The following is a 21,440-nucleotide window of genomic DNA, read 5'->3' as shown; positions in this document are numbered from 1 at the left end:
CTTGAATTATGACAAATTGTGTTATGTTCTATTAGAAATTGTTTGCGCAATTACTGAGACATGGAATCATTTTATAGAACACAAAATTATGTCTATAGTTGGCGGTGATGCTTGATATCTTTGAAAATGGTAGTAAAAATGATCTTATGTAAGATTATATTTGCATAAGAATATGACAAAATGTGATTTTGTCCAAATGTGAATAAGGTAAACATGTATCTTATTATCCAATATGACATAATGCTATCTTGTGAAAGTGATAAGTTGTAAAAAGATTGGAGAAGTTGCAATTTTTGTGAATTAAGAAAAAAAATTTCTTTTTTATTCATTGAATATGACTTCAATTATGGAACCAATTGATTTGGTTTAAACTTGGAAAAGCATTGTTGGTCTATGAGATAACCTTGGTAAAATTGTGTGATCACAATTAAGATGGTCGATTTGAAGTAAGTTGTGACTTAACAACTACTATCTAAAAAAATACTTAAACTTCCATAGATGATAAATGAATCGAACTGTGAAAGAGTTGATGAAATCTAAGTTCAATTACAATCCCAAATGTGGGGGTTAGCATAATGAGGAACTCTAAGTTCGAGTATAACTTGAAATGTGGAGGTTAACTTTAAATGCTTGTGAACCTATATGAGAAGTTCAATATTTATGAATGCAATATTACATGATTGCATATAAATTCCTAAGTGAGGAATTGTGGGGGTAACTTAATTTAAAAGTTACCATATCATTTACATATTAATCATAGAAAGATATCTATGAAGGAAGAAAAGGTAGAAAAGTCCTTCTGATTATAATTATAAGGATGAGATACATTATCATTAAATTTAAGTGGATAATTTGGGTGAAAGCCAATCACGGCGCTTTCAAAACCAATGTGAATATTTAAGAGTATTCATAAGTTGAAGATCACTGTAATATTTCAATAATGAAATATGAATACCCAAGTATGAGATCCACAATAAAATTGATTGAGAAGTGTAATGATTGGATAAAAATGTTCAAATCATGTTTGGATATAAATAAAGCTTTAAATAAAGCAAGTGAGAAGCATATGGTTTCACAAAAAGATTTCTTGGCGGTGACAAATTGTATCTATCAAATGAATCGATCGTTGGCTAGCTATACTTTGATAAGATATTAAGTCACATAAAATGAAAAGTAAAGACATATAAGTCTTAAAGGTGACGTCACAAGGAAATTATCAAAGGTGGAATAATTTTCGAAGAGAATTTAGCGAATCCTTTAACTAGACCACTAAATAAAACTTTAGTGGCATATATTTCGAGTAGGATGGGGTTGAAACTCCTAAACTATAAAGGTCCACCAATGACGGCAACCCTATCCATCGCTTACTCAAAGGGGTAATCCATGGGTTCAAAGGGTAACAAACAAGTCATTCGATATGTGAGATGGTTTCAGCATTATTAAAATCCGCAATAACCCTATCCTAAGTAAAATAATGCTGATTGTTACTGAAATGAGGGTTGAGCATTGAAGCTCTCAATGAAGTTTAGTACTAAAATACAAGTACCTCTAAAAGTAACAAAGGTACTGGAAGAACTTTACCTAAACAAACTTCGAGGTGGTGCCGCCTCAATAGAGAGTTAGAGTTTCTCTCTTAAAAGTTTGTTGAATAGGATGAGCGCAAGGCCATATTAGCGCTAAGCGAGTTGAGGAATTTGAGAACACGTAATGCTCGTGTGTGTATTCTTACCGGTATTGTCACATGGAACAAATGGTTCAAAGTTTCACGCTACCTTTGATTTCGACTTTACTTTGTTTGAATTACACTATTGTTAGATTCAAATCGAAAGATATCTAATCCTTATGCATTAGTATTGTTTACTTTGAATATGAGAGTTTATTGAATTTTGAACAAGTGGGGGATTGATGGAAAATATTGTTCACAATCAATAAACAGTGTATAGGATGAAAACGAAATTGAAATCGAAATGAAAACGGAATTGAACACTGAGCAGGGCCAAAATTTGGCCCATGCGACCACATGGGCAAATATCCATGCGGTCGCACGGTGATGTACCGAGGCCACATGGCCTCGGACTGGATAAACCATGCGGCTGCATGGGTTAAAACCATGCGGGCGCATGGTTATAAATTAGGGACCGTTGGACAATTTTTGGTTGGAATTTTGGCGGCTTTTCATTTCGTTTTGGCACCTTTTCGTGTAGCAATGTTTCATGTCTATAAATAAGTGATTAATGGACATTGAAAAATAATCACAAGTATGTGAAAAAACATATAAACAAATCCACATGAAAGAATTAAACTTTCTTCCCTCCATATTCATGTTTTTCAAGTGTTCTTCAAGATTCGGGTGGAAAAATCATTTGTGCTTTTGTGATTTTCTACAACAAGGCTTGATCAATCCTACGAACTATTTGCCATAAAACCTTTTAAGCACCAAATTTGTATACGAGAAGGGCAAATATCGTTTGAGGACAACGAATCATTTTCGTGTTTGAGCCTTCCATATTGGTTTGTTTTCCTTGTTAATTTACATCTTCTTGAATTTCTATTTCTTAATTTTCATCTCCATTTTCCCCGATGGCATAAATTTCCAACATCAGTTTGGCGAGGATGCGAGATGACCAGCTCACAAGGCATAAGAGATACCTTTGGCCATCACTACCAACGCGACCTCCGCTTGTGCTTCCATCACTAGTTCGTGTGACTTCCAGCACACCAGCTGGTCCAGTTCGAAGGCTTACATGGGACGAGATGCAGTAACTCAGAGCACAAGATTATGTTTTCATTGCAATGATAAGTTCACAATAGGGCATCGATGTCAAAGACCTCAACTATTGATGATAAAAGGTTTTGATGATGCCAGAAAAGTGTTATATGAAGAGGTTATTGAACTGCAACAGCAAGAAGACACCAATGGAGGGTTTTTCACAAATGAACCGGAACCAGAAATAACACTCCATGCGTTAACTGGATGGGCAGCGCCTAGGACCATGAGAATGACAGCCAAAATGGGTCCTTATGAAGTTGCAGTGTTGATCGACAGTGGATCAACGCACAACTTTATTAGTGATCAATTAGCTAGCATGTTGAAATTACCCATGGTAACCACCGAAGCTTTTACTGTTCGGGTGGCCAATGGAGAAAGACTACAGTGTCAAGGACACTATGACAAAGTCCTGAAGGAGCTGCAAGGCACGAAATTTTATCTGACCCTTTTTTCGCTACCTCTATCGGGTCTTGATCTTGTCTTGGGGATTCAATGGCTGGAAAATCGGGTATGCCGGCTACTGGGAATGGGTGTGCAAGACATACAGGAGGCTTCATTAAAAGAAATCTCAAAAGAATTTCGTCGGGGCCATACAGTCGTTACGGTGTGCTTCCAACTTGAATCAAAACCTACCTCACCAAACATGACACCTAAGGAAATGGAGCCTAGTTTGCAAACTATGCTGGAAGAATATAAAGGTGTGTTCAAGGAACCCTCTAGCTTGCCACCTCCACGTGAGGTTGATCATTGCATTCAACTTAAGGAGGATACTGAAGCCATCAATGTGAGGCCGTACAAATATGCCCATTTCCAGAAGGCAGAGATCAAGAAACAAGTCCATGAGATGCTACAATCTGGGCTCATTCGCCCTAGGACAAGCCCATTTTCTTCACTAGTACCACTAGTAAAGAAGAAGGATGGAAACTGGTGATTTTGCACGGACTATCGCGCACTTAATGCAGCTACTATTAAGGACCGCTTTCAAATTCCAACAGTAGATGACATGCTGGACGAGCTCTATGGAACTTCCTACTTTACCAAACTTGATTTACGAGCCGGGTACCACCAAGTAAGAGTTAGCCCTTCTGATATCCCAAAAATTGCATTCCGCACTCATAATGGGCACTACGAATACTTGTTAATACCATTTAGTCTTTGTAATGCGCCTTCTACATTTCAGGCTGTTATGAACTCTATATTTTGCCCACATCTTAGAAAATTTATTTTGGTTTTCTTTGATGATATATTAGTTTATAGTTCCACTTGGGATGAGCACTTATTACATGTGAGATAGACTTTGGAGATATTAAGACGACACCAGTTTTTTGTTAAGGCAAGCAAATGTGCCTTTGGATAATAAGAATTAGAGTACTTGGGGCACATTTTTACCAATCAAGGGGTTAAGGTGGATGGTAACAAAATTACGTCCATGGTAGCATGGTCTCAGCCTACTAACATTTCTGAGCTACGTGGATTTTTATGTCTGATAGGTTACTACCGAAAATTTGTTAAAAACTATGGCATAATAGCTCGACCACTCACCAATTTTCTCAAGAAGGGTCAATTTGGATGGAATGATGAAGCGGAGGCTGCCTTCCATACCCTCAAGCAAGCCATGACGACTACTCTCATTTTGGCGATGCCAAATTTCAATGACTCCTTCACCATTGAAACAGATGCCTCCGCAGAGAGAATTGGAGCCGTGTTGACCCAACAAGGCAAGCCCATGGCCTTTATGAGTTGAGCCTTGGGGTTGTCCAAGAAATCTTGGTCCACATATGCAAGGGAAATGTTGGCCATTGTAGAAGCCATACACCTCTGGCGACCATATTTGTTGGGCAAGAAATTTTTTATCTAGACGGACCAATGAAGCCTTAAGTACTTTTTGGATCAACGAATTGCCACGCCGAAACAACATAAATGGGCAACCAAGCTCTTAGGCTATGACTATGAAATTATCTATCACCCCGAGTGTGAGAACTCTGTCGCTGATGCTTTATCACACAGGCAAGGTAGCCCTATTCTTCACCACATTTTTATGCCACAAGTTAGCTTATGGGAAGAGATCAAATAAGCCTCCAAGGAAGATTTTTATGTTCAGTCTATGGGGCAGGTGGCAGAGATAAATTTTGAGGGGCCTTATCAATGGTGCAATGGGTTGCTACTTTATAAAGGTCGAGTGGTCATTCCTGACAATCCATTGTTACGAGCAAAATTATTGTATGAAATGCATGATACTAAAATTGGTGGCCATTCGGGGTTCTTAAGGACATTAAAAAAATTGGGACAGCAATTTTATTGGCCATCCATGCACAAATCGATCCAAGAATATGTAAAGAGATGCGAAGTTTGTCAAAAGGCTAAGACGGAAACTTTAGCTCCAGCAGGACTTCTCCAACCATTGCCGATCCCTTGCCAGGTGTGGGATGACATCACATTAGACTTCATTGAAGGACTACCAACTTCGCAAAATAAGGATACCATCTTAGTGGTTGTGGACCGAATAAGTAAGTATGCCTTTTTTTTGACTTTATCCCACCCCTTTACTGCAAAAGGCGTGGCAGAAAAATTTGTGGTACGAATAATCAAGCTCCATGTATGCCCAAGATCATTGTTAGTGATCGCGACCCCATTTTCATTAGCAACTTTTGGCAAGAATTCTTTAAAATGTCTAGGACTAAGCTCCACCTCAGTTCGGCATACCACCCGTAGACAGACGGGCAAACGAAAGTCTTTAACCGATGCATTGAACAATATCATCGGTGTTTTGTTAATCAATGGCCACGCAAATCGCAACTACTTACCTTGGGCATAATATTGGTATAATACAACATACCATGTTTCCACTGGTATGACTCCCTTCAAGGCTCTTTATGGGCGATTACCTCCTTCTATTCCATCATACAAGGATGGTTTCTCTCCAGTACATGAGGTTGACCAAACTTTATTAAGTCGTGATGAGTTGTTGCAACATCTCAAGAATAATCTAGAAAAATCAATCAATCGAATGAAGCAGCTGGCTGACCAGAAAAGGAGAGATGTTTCCTTCAATGTAGGTGATCTCGTACTTCTAAAATTGCAACCATATCGCTAGCAAACAGCTTTCAAACGAGCCCATCAGAAATTATCTAATTGTTTCTATGGGCCTTATTGCATTTTGGAAAGGCGTGGATCAGTAGCTTACAAACTTCAGCTTCCAGAGAGGGCACGTATTTACCCGATTTTTCATGTATCTCTACTTAAGAAGTATGAAGGAAAGGTGGATGAAGCACACATGGAGTTACCACCCTTCGCAAAAGAAGGGGTTGCTATTTTAGAACCTCTATCATTGTTGGACACTCATTGGATAAAGCAGGGAACTAACGTAGTAGAGGTGAGCCTGGTGCATTGGAAACATCTGCCAATAGAAGATTCTACATAGGAGCCAACCAAGATACTTCTGGAACGGTTTCCTTCCATGAATCTTGGGGACAAGATTCTACTCCATGGGGGGAGGATTGATAAACTAGGCAGGTCAGCAAGGCAGCCACAAGCGAATCCTAAATATATGGGCTAATTGCTACAAAGATTATGCAAGAAATAAAACCTCTAGCAAGTGACGTGCCAAGTCAACTAGCCGTTGGAGTGGTTTAAGGGGATCATTTCCATTTCTGTTTTTATTCCCTTCTATTGTAATTTCTTTTGGCTGAAATGCAGCTCAAGTTGTTAAAGCTTGTATTATTTGAAGCATTGATCGTGAATAAAGAGGATATCAGAATTATTCATCAAAATTGTGGTATAATTCTCACCCTAAGAGAGTTAATTTTCATATTTTATTCGTCTTTGATCGGGACCGCTATTAATAGCTAGCTAATAGAAGACTTAAGCATCCTTATGGAATAGTAGATGATATGCTCACCAAAGTTGGAGAACACTTCTTTCTAACAACTTTTCATCATCCTTAATATAAATGCTCAACACATGCCATTAATTTTGGAAAGACCATTCTTAACAACTAGAGAAACAATAGTGAATTTTGAAAGGGTTAAATAATCTTGAGGAAGGAAGAAAAATAACAAGGTTTCATCATAAATGCTACACTCAGACAACAATCTTATCTAAAGGAATGCAAAAGGATTAACCATGAAGAAAATGAGGATTGGGACAATCACAAGAAAAATATGGAAGTTGGTAGATTGGTTGGAAGGACAATAATGGAAATCCTATAATCTGGAGGCCCAAAGATGAATTAATGAACAACTACTAAAGCAGCCGATGTAAGGTTGAAAACTTTCTTTTCAAACCAATATGAATCGCCAAAACATTAAAGTCAATATAATGACTATATATAAGTGCTTATTGAGAGGCAATCCAATTTTCTTTTTCTTTTTTTTTAATTTATTTTGCTTTCTAGAATATATGATTAGTAATCTTTATTGCTTTTAATTAGTAAGGGTACCTTCATGTACATATTTCTCTTTACGGCTTTTTTGAGCTTATTATGAATTGTTTCATTTTATGATTAATTTTTAATTATTTTAAGGGAACATAACAGATGAATACACTGGACAATGGAAAAGATATATCAAGTGTGCTGGCACTTTCATGCTAGTCCACCTATTATCTTTAGATTTATACCAAGGGAGTACTTAATTCCCTTATTTACCCATAATTTTTATATACTGCTAGTTATATTTTTAGATATTGAGGACAATATCTGTTATAAGGACAATATCTGTTATAAGTTTGGGGTGGAAAACATTGAATAAATTATTTGTTTTTAGTTTTTTTGTGTGCTTGTTTGAGTGCAAAAATTCGAAATTTCAGAAAATATTTTTTTTTTCAATTTAATTATTTCTTTTTTGTTTGTGTGGGTTGGATAAATTTGTCTACTATGATGCATATATTTGAAACCATGTGTCAGAGTATAAATTGTGAAAAAGTTGCATGTTGGTTGAGCTATGCTTGTTCATGTGAGACTTAATATTTTTGCACCAAGATTTATGTTTTGCATTATGAAAGAATAACTGGATTTATATTGATAAATATGTTGAAATGCATGGACCTTAGATGCTAAATTCAAGCAAACACTAAATTTTACAGTCTTAAAACCAATTCTAAGCTAGTTTGGGGGTGATTGAACTATTGTTAAGAGATATTGAGATAAATGTAAATTTCGTATATGTTAAATTTTGTGTGAATTGTCTAAGACTTACAAGATAAAAATTAGGTAAAAATGTTACGTTAGGGGGTCAATTCTTGAGAATGAGTGTTTAATGAGGGGCGTTGCATTTAAAAAAAAAAAAAAAGATGGCTTATTGTGAAACATCTCTTCTAGCCTTTATGACTCAAGTCGAGTCATTAAGTCTGCAAGAGTATTTTAATCATCATCCCATGTAGCCATCTGACTTAGGAATCATCGACCAAAAACTCGCTATAAAGGTCATTTAGAAAGCTTAATGGCAAGAAGTCTGCGCATAAGATGTAAAAAATAAAATAAATTTACTACATGCCTTGGTTAAGCCCCAAATATTTATTTTAGAGAATTCAACCTTTAACAAGGGATTATTAGCTTAGTTGGTTCATATAGGTTGAAGCAATCAAAATTAAGGAGAATCCTCATTTGTTGATATAATGAGCTGCAATTATAAAGTCTAACAAAGCTAGAGAAGGTGAGGATTAGTATATAAATTCAACATTAGATCACATATTGGGAAAATAGTTAAAAGAATAAGTTTGGGGGTGTACTTCTCAAGAGACAACAAATGATAAATTTGACCATTGAAGGTCGCAATTTGAATCACTTTATGAATATATGATGCTTTGCATGAATTTTTACACACGTATGTTAGTTTTGCATTAGATGAGTAGAAATTGATTTTAGCAATGTTTAAAAATCTTTGGTTAACTCAAGTTCTATTTTGTTTGACGATAAAAAAATGTTCAAGTTTGGAAGTGTTTGATCAAAAACTGATTTATGTGAATCCAGCAAGCGTAAGGGATTGTTGACAATTAATAATTTTAGTGAGTTTAGGGTATCGTCTCATAGAGAATAAATTCTAATTCGAGTGTACTAGTTTTGTATGAAATTTGATGTTTGTAATACAAAGGAGTTTTTGATGTTTTTGTTATGCTAAGTTATTCTATAATGTAGAAGTAGGGATTTTATTTAATTATAGATGTTTATGTTGGATTTAGAATCTGTCTATTGCTATCTATTTCAATTCATGATTTGTAGTCTAGTCTTATTCATACATTCTTGATAATTGATAAAGTTATGATATTTAACTTTCTTATTTAAGATAAATTAATTATATTCTAATCATGAACTGAGTCTATTCCTGGTATGAATCCAAATGATTAGAACATATTAAATTTTAAATTATTTACATGATTGTACACACGTATTGTTACTCATAACGTTTATTGTCCATGGGTTAATCTTGTCGCATTCATACTTATTGTGAGTCTTCTAATATTACAACAAGTATGCATGAAAAATAAATTAAGAAATACAAGAAATGCTAAACTATTAGTTTTGAATTAAAATAAATAAACAATAAGGTCATCTTCATCCAATACCATTATGGATCTAGCCAACATGATTTCGTATAAACTACAAGAAGAATTATGAATAAATATCACCTGAATTATAAAAATAATGCAAAAGAAATTGATCTTCAAGTCCAATGTTGAAATCTTCAATTTCTTGATGTAATTTGCCTTCAATTCTTGCTAGGTTTTGATCTTCTCTTTCAAAATATGTCAATTATCCTCTTGTCTTGATGAATTTGATGATAGCTAGAGAGAGTCCTCTAATGTCTTGCTCAAGTTTTATATCTATAGGATTTGAAAAATCAGGTCAAAATTGTGTTCAATTTGGGTTTCGAAAGCATTCAAATTGGAAAAAAGAAAAATTGCCTCATCTGGTGAAATTGGATTGTGCGGGTGTGCATGCTTTCTCCCTGCATGTGCACCTCAGATAAATTTTGCTCTCGGGTCGTTTTTTAACAAGCTAGTGCACCTTTTTATCTTTTGCGCTGGTTCACTCGATTTCATCCCCAAACAACTATCAGTATTTTTGTCATAATGTTCTCTCCATATATCAAGTCAATTCAAAGTCCGTTAAAAGCTAACTGAAAAGGATACAATTTATCTAAAAATACATATTTCCAATTCAAATGTTTACTGTCAATAATAGGTCTCAATATGAAATTGAAAATCTGGAGCATAATTGATTTGTAAAAATACTGATTATAACCTCGAATTACATCTAATTGATCATATGTGATCTTCAATTATCATTTTGTATTTCGAATCAACTATTAAATATTTACACTTTAGCCCCAAACTTTTGCTTTATTTCTATTTTCACCAATTTTCTTTCTTTTCTTCCAATTTCACTTATAAACATTGAGTCGTACCAAACAGATGAAACGTTACATAATTAAGTTATGAGATATCAAAATTAACAACAATTAGCTTCATTTAAGGTCCAAATAATTCTACAAGATAAACTTATCATGATGATTGAGTGATGTGTTTTTATGGCTCGTAAGTCTATAAATTGGGCCACTTAAATTAGTGCTGAACAACGAAATTGTCAAATCGTAAAATTGAATTGATACCCTTTTTTCAAATCATTAATTTAGGTCCACGTGGATTTGTCAATGTTTTGATATTGAACAAAACCAAACTTCTTCGAAGCATTTTGATTTATGTTTCAATATTTGTAAATTATTTCAAATCGTCAAACCTTTTACAAAATGAAAATTTAAAATAAATTAATTTAAATTTTATCCAACTCAATTAATATTAAACATATCCCAGTTAAAATGTTACATCCATATTAGATATAGAAAAAATAATGATTTTGGTTTTTAGAATCGATAATTATTTGGTTCTAGTTCTAGAACCAAGAACCAAGCTCAATGTTTTATTATTATTATTTTTTTTTTACAAAGTAGTAAATCTCCCAAAAAGTACCACTTTAAAAATCACAAGTGCGAAATGGACAAAAAGATCACTTACCATTACATTTTACCTATCACACAAGGTAGCTAAGCCGTATATCTAAATTTTAATTAATCTCTCTCCTTTTCAATTTTAGACACACACTCGCACTGCTCTACTTCAGTTACATCACATTTACTGAATGTTTGATATTTATTTTTTGATTTAAGTATATATTACTAACTTATGAATATGATGATAGATTTATTTTGCGTTTATAGTTTGAAAATTTAAGTAATGGAACTAGGGATGTCAACGAGTCGAGCCGAGTTGAAACTAGAAGCTCGGGCTTGGCTTGAGTAAAAATGGTGCAAGCTTTTTTTGGTTCTAGCCAAGTCGAGCTTTTGCTCGGCTAAAAAATCAAGGTTCAACCAGATCTTTCGGCACAAACCTTAGAGAGGCGAGCGGACTTGCTTTTTTTAATTTGTGATAAATCTAATATTATTTAAATAATTTAAAGTTTGTGAAATTTATACTAATTATAAATTAAATAAAAGTTACAACTCTCCTCATTTTTTGGGGTTTGGGACTAGCTACAATCAATGTAAACGGAGTTAAAATTGTACACGAATAAATATTTCGTGTATAATTTTTCTTGAAACAAATAAATTTAAAAATTATGTATTTTTTCGAATTACTACTGCCTGTTTATCTGCCTTTGGAACCAGAATTAGAACCAAACCAAACCAATTCAATTGAATGATTTGGTTTTGGTTTAGTTCCATATCTTAAAAAAAACATTTGTTACGTTATGACCAAAATTATTGACTAATGGTTCAATTCGATTCTTTTAAAAGCAAAACCAAATAGAACTATATTTACCCCTAATATTAGACACAACCTAATTAAACCCAATAGATAATTAGAAAATTACCCATCATAATTAATTAAATTAATCATATACACATGTCCATCAGTATTCAGTCATCACAATTGTGAATGTAAAACTCCCAAATTGAGTGAAATGTTGAACAACTACTGTTGAAATATATTCTTGGGTCGTCCATTACAGTTATGTAAACAATTGAAATTTGATTTTAATTTGAACCCGCATATTTTTCTTTCTTTCTACTAATAATTTTCTAAAATTTTGACTAGATTTTCAAGTCAACTTATCAAAATTTTCTTATTTTAGTAATTGTTTGTTATATTTTATTGGTAGTTGTTTTGTTCTATTTGTGTTGGGCTCCCTTAAATTTTTAGCGGGCAATACTTTTTGTTTATTTGCATCTCAATTCTGGTCGGGTCACTCAATTAATTATTTATTACATTTGAATGTAATTTCTAGATTTTATTGTTAATTGCTAGAATGATTTGGTGGATTACTTATATGGTCATTTTGACTATTTGACCAATGACCCTTTCTATGGTGGGAGTTGAATGCAAATAAGTACAAGATTTCCCCCCCAAAATGCTAAAGATATGTTGGTTATTCAAATATTCACAATTTTTTTGAGTTTGCATTCCTTACTAGTGTTCAGATTCTTGATTCATTTAAGAGTTCATTGAGTACAACTATGATTGAGGTGGTGATTTGTCCTAAAAATTGGTTGCATAATAACTATGAACCTATAGTAATTCTTCAATATTTGGATGAAGAAAAAGTTTTAGAATGATTCACAAAATGATATAGAATGTATTATTGTTTTTAATCTTTCTATTCATTTTTTTATTAGTTATTTTATGTCATTTAACTATAATCAATGAATTCACGAACTATATTTTTATTTTAATGGAGAGAATAGATCGTTTGTTAAAATTGCAGATGCTGAACCATTAATATCGACAAAGATATTAAAATATTTCTATCATGTTGTGCATTATAATAATTAGGATTATAGAACTTTAGATAGTAATATTTTTAACGATACTATTTACGTTTTAATGTGAAATTTTAGACTAATATTTATGATTTAACTTATTGGATATAAGTTATTTTTTTCTTTGTTAAGCTGTTGTTTTAAACCGAACCAAATAGAAAAAGTGGCTTATATTGATTTGATTTAGAAATTAAAATGGTTTGATTTGGTTGGAAAATATTTTAAACTACTTTAAGTGGTTTGGTTTAAAAACATTTCTCACATATCGTTAAACCAAATCGTGTTCACCCCTAACTCATATGATGACGATCTAATGCTAAATTTTGGATAACATGGTTAAAGTTCGACGTTACAAATATATTTTATTTTACGAAAGAGAGGAAAGAGCGTCTCTTTTACGTGGGTGGGTGCAGGGGAATTTTCACAAGCTCCCATGGCCACTTCCTCGTTGAATATCTTTTTTCCTGTATAAAACTATTGTAATGACCACTTGTATCTATCAAACAAAAAGATACTTATGGTGGTTGTGACTGCGGAAATTTACCAAATATTGAATAACCATACATATTGTTGAATGAAAATTACTTTATACATTAATTATTTAGAATCAGGTTTGTTCAGATGCCATATGACATTTAAAATCTTAAGCTAATTTCTCATAAATTTTCTTTGACGAGGACTCACCTCTATTCAAGACCGACGTTCAAATTAACCCACTTTATCCCAACTGGGGGAATCCAACAAAACAATTCATTTACTGGAAATAACCCTTCATAAATTGTGGAGGTTTACTCTAATACCAACTGTATTTTTGTTTACTTTGTTGAAAGTAAACACACCAAGTTCCTTAAATTTGAAAGTGCATCTTGAAAGTATGGTAATTGTGCATTTTTTTTCCCTTCAAATAATATCCTATTTGTCTCCTACGTTTGTACACACACGATTACTTTGTTGATCTGCCAAATCAATTTTCTAGTACGTTATATAAAAATTTAAAAAAAATAAAAATTGAATGTCACAAGAACCAATAATGTTGCATGTATTGAATATCCAAATATTGAAAATTTGTTTTTCATTATTTATTGCTAATGCATTTTATTCAATGTTGAGCATGTGAATAAAAATACCAATTTTCACTTGTGATAAATAAGTTGGGTGCTCGTGTTGATAATAACAATGTGACACAGCTTATATTTGGAACATAAAATAAAATTGTTTACAATCAATATATAAGGGTTGACACATTATATTGAAAGGTTGTAGTGTTAATTATTTCAATATTCGAATTTGCAATTTTGTATTATTGTAAAAATAGCGTCATGATAACTCTAGTACATTTGAAGTTTATTGAATTCATCACATGTCAAGTTTAATCTTATATCATGACCGTACGAAAAATTAAATTCAACTTGATTGTTAGGCGTTTCATCTAAATTCCTGGATAAGGTTGTACATAGTTTTTTCATGAGTTTAGTAGTTCTTTGATTACTAATGAGTGAGATCAATTTGTTGGATAAAATGTCTTGGTGAATTAGAAACATGAGAATGAGCAAAGTAGAGAGCAAGAATTTGTAACGAGAACCGTTGTCCTGAAAAATGGAATTGATGACTCATTAAATATATTCTATTGAACAATTATAAATCTAACTTCACTGTTTAGCGATGACTAAACCCAACATATATGATTAGTTCTCAGGACCATTGAAGAAAATGTTACTTAAGTTACTTAGAAATATTAAAAGGGATAAAGGTCATTTATGCATGTACCTAATTATTGGATCTTGAATAGGAATGAATTATATTTACAATAGGTTAGAGAAAAATATTACAAATATATTTTAGTTTTTGTGATGCTATATATTTTGAGAGTACAATCTTTTACTTTTAGTGAAAAAACAAACATTAAAAATTGAATTTGGTGATCTATGTTCAATTAGACATGATTTAGAGGGTATTTAGTGAGGATTATAATTAGATTATTTTAGTAGATTATGATAGAAATTTTTGAAATGAGTGGTTGAAAAGTTACGGGACTCATGAAACTTTTGATTAATATTAATTGTTTGACTTTGACTTATATTAAAATCAGATTTTAATCTACATCAAACAAGCTCTTAATTATCGAAACTTGGAAGATAATGTCCGAATAAATTACTTTTTTGTTTTCTTGATATTTTCTTGGTCTGTCTAGTGTAGAAATAGATTTTTGATTTAATTGAAAAGATGTCTACACCTCGAATATAGTTTTTAATCTTGAGAATACTATAAAATATTCGATACTATAAAATATTCGAAGGTTGGGAATGCCATGATCTTGAATTAAAACCCGAAATTTCTTGAATTAAAAAGTCGAAAGTTCGTGAATTCGAAGTCAATCAAGAAACTGAATATCGGATTTTAAATCTCTCCCTTTTTATGATAATATAAACGTGATTATTATTAGCATTTGAACTCACAAAAATTTCAAACCTGCTAGCACTGCCAGGATGAAGCTAATTCCATAACCTATCCCAAAGCTTAGCCAATTAAAGATTTTTCTCTTTGTTCCTTTCTGAAGGGTAGTTTCCGATTGACCACTGCAAGAGCGTGGCAAAAATTTACCACATAAACCGGGATTTCCTTCAAAGCTTGAATTGGGAAATGAGTCAAACTGGCCTCCAACGGGTATAGGACCATCAAGATTGTTGTAGGCAACATTGAAACTAGACAGAAAATAGAGATTCTTGAATGATGCAGGAATTTGACCAGAAAGATGGTTGCCAGAGAGGTCCAGTTTTTCCAAGTTAGTGAGATTAGATATTGTGTCAGGAATGCTGCCAGAGAAATTGTTGTTGCTGAGATCCAGGGCTGTTATAAACTTCAATTGGCCAATCTCAGTTGGGATGGTACCACTGATACTGTTACTCCTGATATATATTGCTGGTGGCAGGTAAGAGAGCTTTTTATATGGCAGATCGTAGTCATTATTAGGCTCAATATAGATAGGAAACTCTAAATAACTTTGGTCTACTTGATCTGTACTCCGTTTTGTGGTTAGTCTTCTTAGTCCTGCGAGTTCCACTGGGAATTGTCCTGAGAGAAGATTGCGGGACAAATGTAATTGGAAAAGGTTTGGAAGATCGCCAAACCAACCCGGAATGGAGCCTGTGATGTTGTTAAGCGATAGGTCTAGAACCTCCAGCTTGTTTAATTTAGATAACCACATTGGAATTTGACCAGTGAGTCTACAGCCACCTAAAGCCAGGACTTGGAGATTTTGGAACCCATCAGATCGTATCAAACTATCATCGTCAGGCAATGACTCATCATAAAAATTTAGTGGGAGTAATAATCGTCTGAGGTTCTTGCACCCTGATAGGATTTGTATTGCACTTGTGATATTGTTTAGGCTGTTATTAGAAAGGGATAAGAAAGACAGAGATGGTAACCCCATAATGCCAGGCGAAATCTCACCATTTAGTTTATTAACGGCCAGGCGAATTGCAGTCAGTTTGTTGCATGAATAAAGGCTTGCTGGCAATCTACCACTGAATAAATTATTCCCCAGGTCAATTGACCTAAGCTGAATGAATTTGGAGAAATCGAATGCAGAAAGTTCACCTTCAAGGAAGTTAAAACTTAAATCCAGCATCACAAGTCTTGCACAGTTTGCAAGAGATGGGGGCAGAGTGCTATTTAGTAGATTTTTACGAAGGAACAAGTTTTCCAGGTTGGAAAGCCGCCCAATATCTTGAGGAATGGTTCCTGTCAATTTATTATCATAGAGTGAAAGGATTCTAAGGTTAATGAGGTTAACAAGGCTTCCACTGATCGGACCATAGAGCGTATTGGCAGACAAGTACAGTTCTTGCAGTGATGAAACTGTGTAGATATCGCTAGGAACATCTCCAGATAGATTATTGAAACCTGCTCGTAGAAACTGCAAATTGGAACACTGCCCAAAACCTTCGGAAATCGGACCAAAAAAGAGATTTCGTGAGAAATCAAGATGCTGGATTGAGGCGGAAAATTCACAGATAGACGAAGGAATTGGACCGGAGAAGCTGTTGTTGCTGACGCTAAAGCTTTTCAGATTCACGGCCTGCTGGAAAAATGCATATTGGATAGTTCCCTGGAAGTGGTTACTGGATAAATTCACTGTTTTGACTGTACTCATCAGCTTATCAAAATCCGACAACTTTCCAGTTAGTCGATTTTCGCTCAAATCAACGACAACAAGGCGTTTTAAAGCCATAAAAAATCCGTCTGGAATAGGACCTGATAGCCTATTTTGCGAGAGATTGAATTGAGAGAGATGGCTGAGGTTTGCAACAGAAGGAGATATGCTTCCAACAAGTCCTCTTGATGGCAGCAACAGATGGATGACCCGATCATTATTATCACAACTGACACCTTCCCACATGCAACAATCGATGGAGTAAGACCAATTCAAAGGATTGGAACTGGAGACACCAAAGGAGAAGGCTAGAAGGGAGTCACGGTCAACTTTTCTGCATGTAGCTTGGCAGGGAAATATAAAGCTAGAAGGTCGTCCAAATAGTATAATAAACAGTAAATTATGAAAGAGGGAACTGAAAGAGAAGGCAATGGAATTGCCAAGTTGTTTTGTCATTGTTATATTTTAAGAGAGATTGGAGTGGATAGACTTTTTAATGGCCATGTAAATTGAGGAGGTACTTGCTTACATACACGAATATATAAGCAAATATTTTCTGAATTACTTATATTTTTAGATGACTTGGTTTAACACGTACGTTGACCCCAAGTTCCACATGTTGAAATTCCTTCCCAATGTGAACCTGCATGAGCATTGGCATCAACTTGTGGACTAAAAGGTTTTGCTGAATCAGCTCCACATATAAAGCACTGGTTCTTTGGTGTCCGTTAGTGATTGAATATATTCGAAGTAAAGCATCATTAACCTTATATTATGTGATGCTAAAAGAAACAATTTGCTTTTCATTTATTTAATCTCTAATCACTGTGACAAATTATACCGGCCACCATATTTTAAGAATCCATATGGACAAGAATATGTCCGACAGAGACCTTTGTTATTATGTCAGTGCTGTTAGATTGGAACCTTCTTAACTACTTTATCAATAGCATTTAAAAAACAAATTTACCATGTGGCGCCCTGTCACAGGGGCCGTGACTGGCCCGTTCATTTATCATTTCCCAAATAAAATTCAATTTACAGTCTATAATTAATATAATACTTTTTTCATTATAAAAAGTCAAGATGTGTATGGGCCACTGCTGTTACTACTATTATTAATATTATATTTGCGGATATATAATTGAGAAATGAGAAAAATAAAATATTTTAATTGTCCAGTTTAGGTAAGGCCAAATTTAAAGGTGGCCGCCGACCAAGTTTTTAGAGAATAAAATTTGATCGAATGATTTTCATTGAAAGTTGTGAAAAACAAAATCATTAGTATTATGGGCAACGCTGCAATAAATTACGAGTTATTCGAGAGATTAAATTGGTAATTGGAATCAAAATTTTGTTGTGCAACTTAAAATCAAGAATTTGATTAAAGCAATTGATTTCTCAATTTTAAAATTCAAAACGATACCAATTTTAAGTAGAATTGAAATGAACAAGCTACTTTGACTCGATTTTGAGTTAGATCCACGTGGTTCTCGATAAAAATACAAATTCGTAGTCAAATTTAAGATGAGCAGGAGACAATTTTCAGCTTCGTCACGCAAACTATTTGGTTACTTCCTCTGTTTTCGAAAAGCAAATGACTCACGGGGTGCCAAAAATCATCGAATTACATCCAGATGAAAGGGTAATATGAGGGACTTCAGAATTACAGTGACGTAGTTGCTTATTTTTTGAATCTAGCTGAGATCAATTATATGGTAACGTTTCTCCTAAAGTAGATGTCTACGCTTTTGGTGTCATCATGTATGAATTAATCTTAGCCAAGGAGGCCATAGTTATGGCAAACAGTTCCCTTGCTGAGTCAAAGGGCCATGTTGCCTTGGTAAGTTGTACAATTTCATGTTTTGAATAAAAAAAAAAGTGTTTCAAGATTTCTGTTTGTTCGGTTATTTAGATACCAAAGATACAATTGTGTCTTGTTTTCTTTTCATGGACTAATCCTTGGTGATTATAGTTTGAAGAAGTTCTTAATCAGCCAGATCCAAGTGATGATCTACGCAAACTCATTGACACTCTATCCTCAACCACGACCAAGCGTGAGATCTATCGTAGTTGCATTGATGACTCTTTCATCTACAACAGAAGACTGGGATGTCGCATCTTTCTATGGTGAGGCGCCACCCAAGAAAACATAAACATGTTGAAGCCCCACCCAAGAAAACCAGGCAGCACCACGACTCCACTCCTATGGCACTAAGGCACCACCTCCTATTAGCCAGGGCACTTTTTTTAGCCCATTTGAAGGCCATAAAAACTCTAAATTCAGCAAAAACACAGGGCGAAGTATAAATGCATGAATGGAGGCACTTTTGAGGAGTTCCACATATTGAGATACAAAGAACACAACTTGAGATTGATGAGAGCGATTAAAGGAGAAAAACTTCAAGATATCAAATGTTCAAGGCATTGATTGGAAGAAGAAGAAGATCTTGGTGCAACAATCATCCCTTTTTCTACATCCTTATTTAAAATCCGATATTGTACTCAATAAAAATATTTTATATTTCTTCTTATATTATGAGTAGCTCAAACATTGATTAAGACCAACAATATAATCTATTTGGGACCCTTATTTCTTTTATTCATTTGGCAGGTGTTTTGAATTTCTTTGGATTTTTCCCTATTGAGTTTGTGATTCTCGTTGGATTCTTTGAATTTGAACTAAACTTTGGCCTTGTGTATGCGTGTGTATGAATGCATGCATATATTCAAAATGGAATAAAAAAAAAAAATTCAAATTCATGCCACGAAAAAAATGTCCTTCATGTTTATGGTTGGTTACTGGCTGCAAACAGCCAAACTATAGGCAGGGACACTTCACTTCCCCACAAAAATTTTGAACTTTGAGCATTCAAAATAATAATTATGACGACGAAGACTACAATAATAATGAAAATAATAATTTGGTTAGTACTATCAATTGTAGTCACTCTTTATTAGAATATGTAATGGGTTACTCCGTCAATATCTTAACTATTTTTCGATATCTTGATCTGAATTGAGTGTTTGTGGATTGTTAACTTGTCATAATAAATTAATTTGAATGTTAAAAATTTTAATTCTTGTTAAGAAATGGATTAACAACTACCTAAGTAAGCCACTTGCACATTAATTTCTGAACTCAAACTACACTTCCGTGTTATTTCACTTTATTTCTGATTCTCATTTAGCATAGATGTCACAAAGTGTAACACTCCCACAAAAAGCTATGTGTAATCCCTATTTGAAGTTTTCACGACTATGCATCTCATAAAGAAAAAGTCTATCAAAATAAAGAGGGATACCACACATCCTATGACAATCTTAGTGTAGTACATTTGATATACGTATAACCAACCCATATTGTACAACCCATTTAAACTGTATTCAATAAATAAGTTCTTCATGAACGTGATAAAAAAATCGTCATTCTAATATATGCTTTGACATGTCCCCACAAAGTGACAAACCATCCATAGTATCCAACTGAAGAATTCCAAGTTTGCACAAGAACAATAAAAACATTCAACAGCAACAATGGAAATTATACCCCAAACGACTACTTGATTAAATCCCACCATCTAGTATTTTCACACTAGTGTTGCATAAGAAAATAAAACATTAGTTATAGTCTCTGGATCGCCACACCTCCTACATGAACTATTCACTCTATTAAATCCTTGAAACAGTTTAGCAAAATACTGCAAAGCATGGTGGGAAGGAAATATGCCAAAAGAATATCCTTGGCCTGGAGTTCAAAAATATTAAACAGCTTACTTCTCATGCCCTTGACAAGATAAACTATTCATCACTTATTTTTGGTCCCAAATTAAGACTCAACCTGCATCAAAAGCACAAGTAAAAATGAAAACTAGTAAATAACACCAGGATTTTTCAGCCTAAGCCCCGAAGGTTCAGTGACCATTGCAACACCAAATTCCATGTTGAGCATTCATTAAGGATTATGCGAATCCACTAGCATAAACTAAAATATAAGGCAAAAGCCACGATTACAAATTGAGTTTTCGTACAGAGAACACAAAACCAGGAAAAAAAAAACTCTCAATGTACAACATTCCCCTTTTGAACAATTTTCACAAAGAAAATAGAAGAATGAAATAAGAAAATGTTGAACAGAGGAATGTCAAAAAATGACGAAGAGTTTAGGCTTCTCTCTTGCCATAGAATGAGATGAGGCAATCCTTTTATATCACAGAAGCATCAAGTACTGCATTCAAGGAACCACATCAATACACGTGCCATTATTACAATAGAACTCAAGGCAATGTATAAAGCATGAATTCTGTTATAAATTTATCCTTGTTTTAGGAAATGCATTTCAGAGAAATATTGAACAGAGAAATGTCAAGAATCGTCAAAAATGTATTTTGAGTTTTATTTTATAAATTTATCCTTGTTTTAGGAAATGCATTTTCAAAGTACCAAATTGAACACATTTTCGGTATTTTGCAAAACTGAAAACAATTTGAAAACAGCAAATAAAACGCATCCTTATTGATAAGGGCCATTATTTTTATATAATTTTTGCAACACATTTGATCAAGATTTAATCTGAATAATAACATAATGCTGGTAAGTACTAATGATTAACTTAATTTTGGAAGGTTCCTACTGTCAGATCAAATAATTAAAAATACATTAGATCATCTAACCAAATGATCCAATGAATGTGATTAATTTT

The 21,440-nt window shown here is 33.8% G+C and overlaps 3 protein-coding genes across 3 annotated transcripts in view; 1 reads left to right on the top strand and 2 right to left on the bottom strand.

Annotated features, from left to right (window-relative positions):
- Window positions 1–2,112, bottom strand: part of LOC111366669 — a 4,803-nt gene extending 2,691 nt beyond the window's left edge. Inside the window, exon 1 of the mRNA XM_022987377.1 lies at window positions 2,057–2,112. Coding sequence (XP_022843145.1) covers window positions 2,057–2,112 — 56 coding nt within the window. The remainder of the gene's footprint in view (window positions 1–2,056) is intronic.
- Window positions 2,113–14,902: 12,790 nt separating this feature from the next.
- LOC111367306 (tyrosine-sulfated glycopeptide receptor 1-like) lies at window positions 14,903–17,247 on the bottom strand. The gene has a single exon (XM_022988116.1). It carries the CDS (start codon window positions 17,192–17,194, stop codon window positions 15,035–15,037), a length of 2,160 nt encoding a protein of 719 aa, XP_022843884.1. The 5' UTR covers window positions 17,195–17,247; the 3' UTR covers window positions 14,903–15,034.
- A 1,014-nt stretch (window positions 17,248–18,261) lies between these two features.
- On the top strand, window positions 18,262–19,340 carry LOC111366454 (chitin elicitor receptor kinase 1-like). The gene is made up of 2 exons (XM_022987209.1): window positions 18,262–18,581; window positions 18,714–19,340. The coding sequence occupies exons 1-2, from the start codon at window positions 18,501–18,503 to the stop codon at window positions 18,870–18,872; spliced, it is 240 nt and encodes a 79-aa protein (XP_022842977.1). The 5' UTR covers window positions 18,262–18,500; the 3' UTR covers window positions 18,873–19,340.
- Window positions 19,341–21,440: the final 2,100 nt, after the last annotated feature.

The sequence above is a fragment of the Olea europaea genome, chromosome 18 (genome assembly GCF_002742605.1).
Source record: "Olea europaea var. sylvestris chromosome 18, O_europaea_v1, whole genome shotgun sequence".
In the NCBI taxonomy this organism is placed as follows: Eukaryota; Viridiplantae; Streptophyta; class Magnoliopsida; order Lamiales; family Oleaceae; genus Olea; species Olea europaea.
Note: the sequence above shows the minus strand (reverse complement) of the source record. Positions and strands in the feature narration are given on the sequence as shown.

Excerpts from the sequence above, each read along its gene's own strand:
- LOC111366454 (XM_022987209.1), top strand. The coding sequence starts at position 18,501 with ATGTATGAATTAATCTTAGCCAAGGAGGCCATAGTTATGGCAAACAGT. Across the intron at positions 18,582-18,713 it reads CAAAGGGCCATGTTGCCTTG|TTTGAAGAAGTTCTTAATCA; the intron begins GTAAGTTGTACA and ends TGGTGATTATAG.
- LOC111367306 (XM_022988116.1), bottom strand. The coding sequence starts at position 17,194 with ATGACAAAACAACTTGGCAATTCCATTGCCTTCTCTTTCAGTTCCCTC.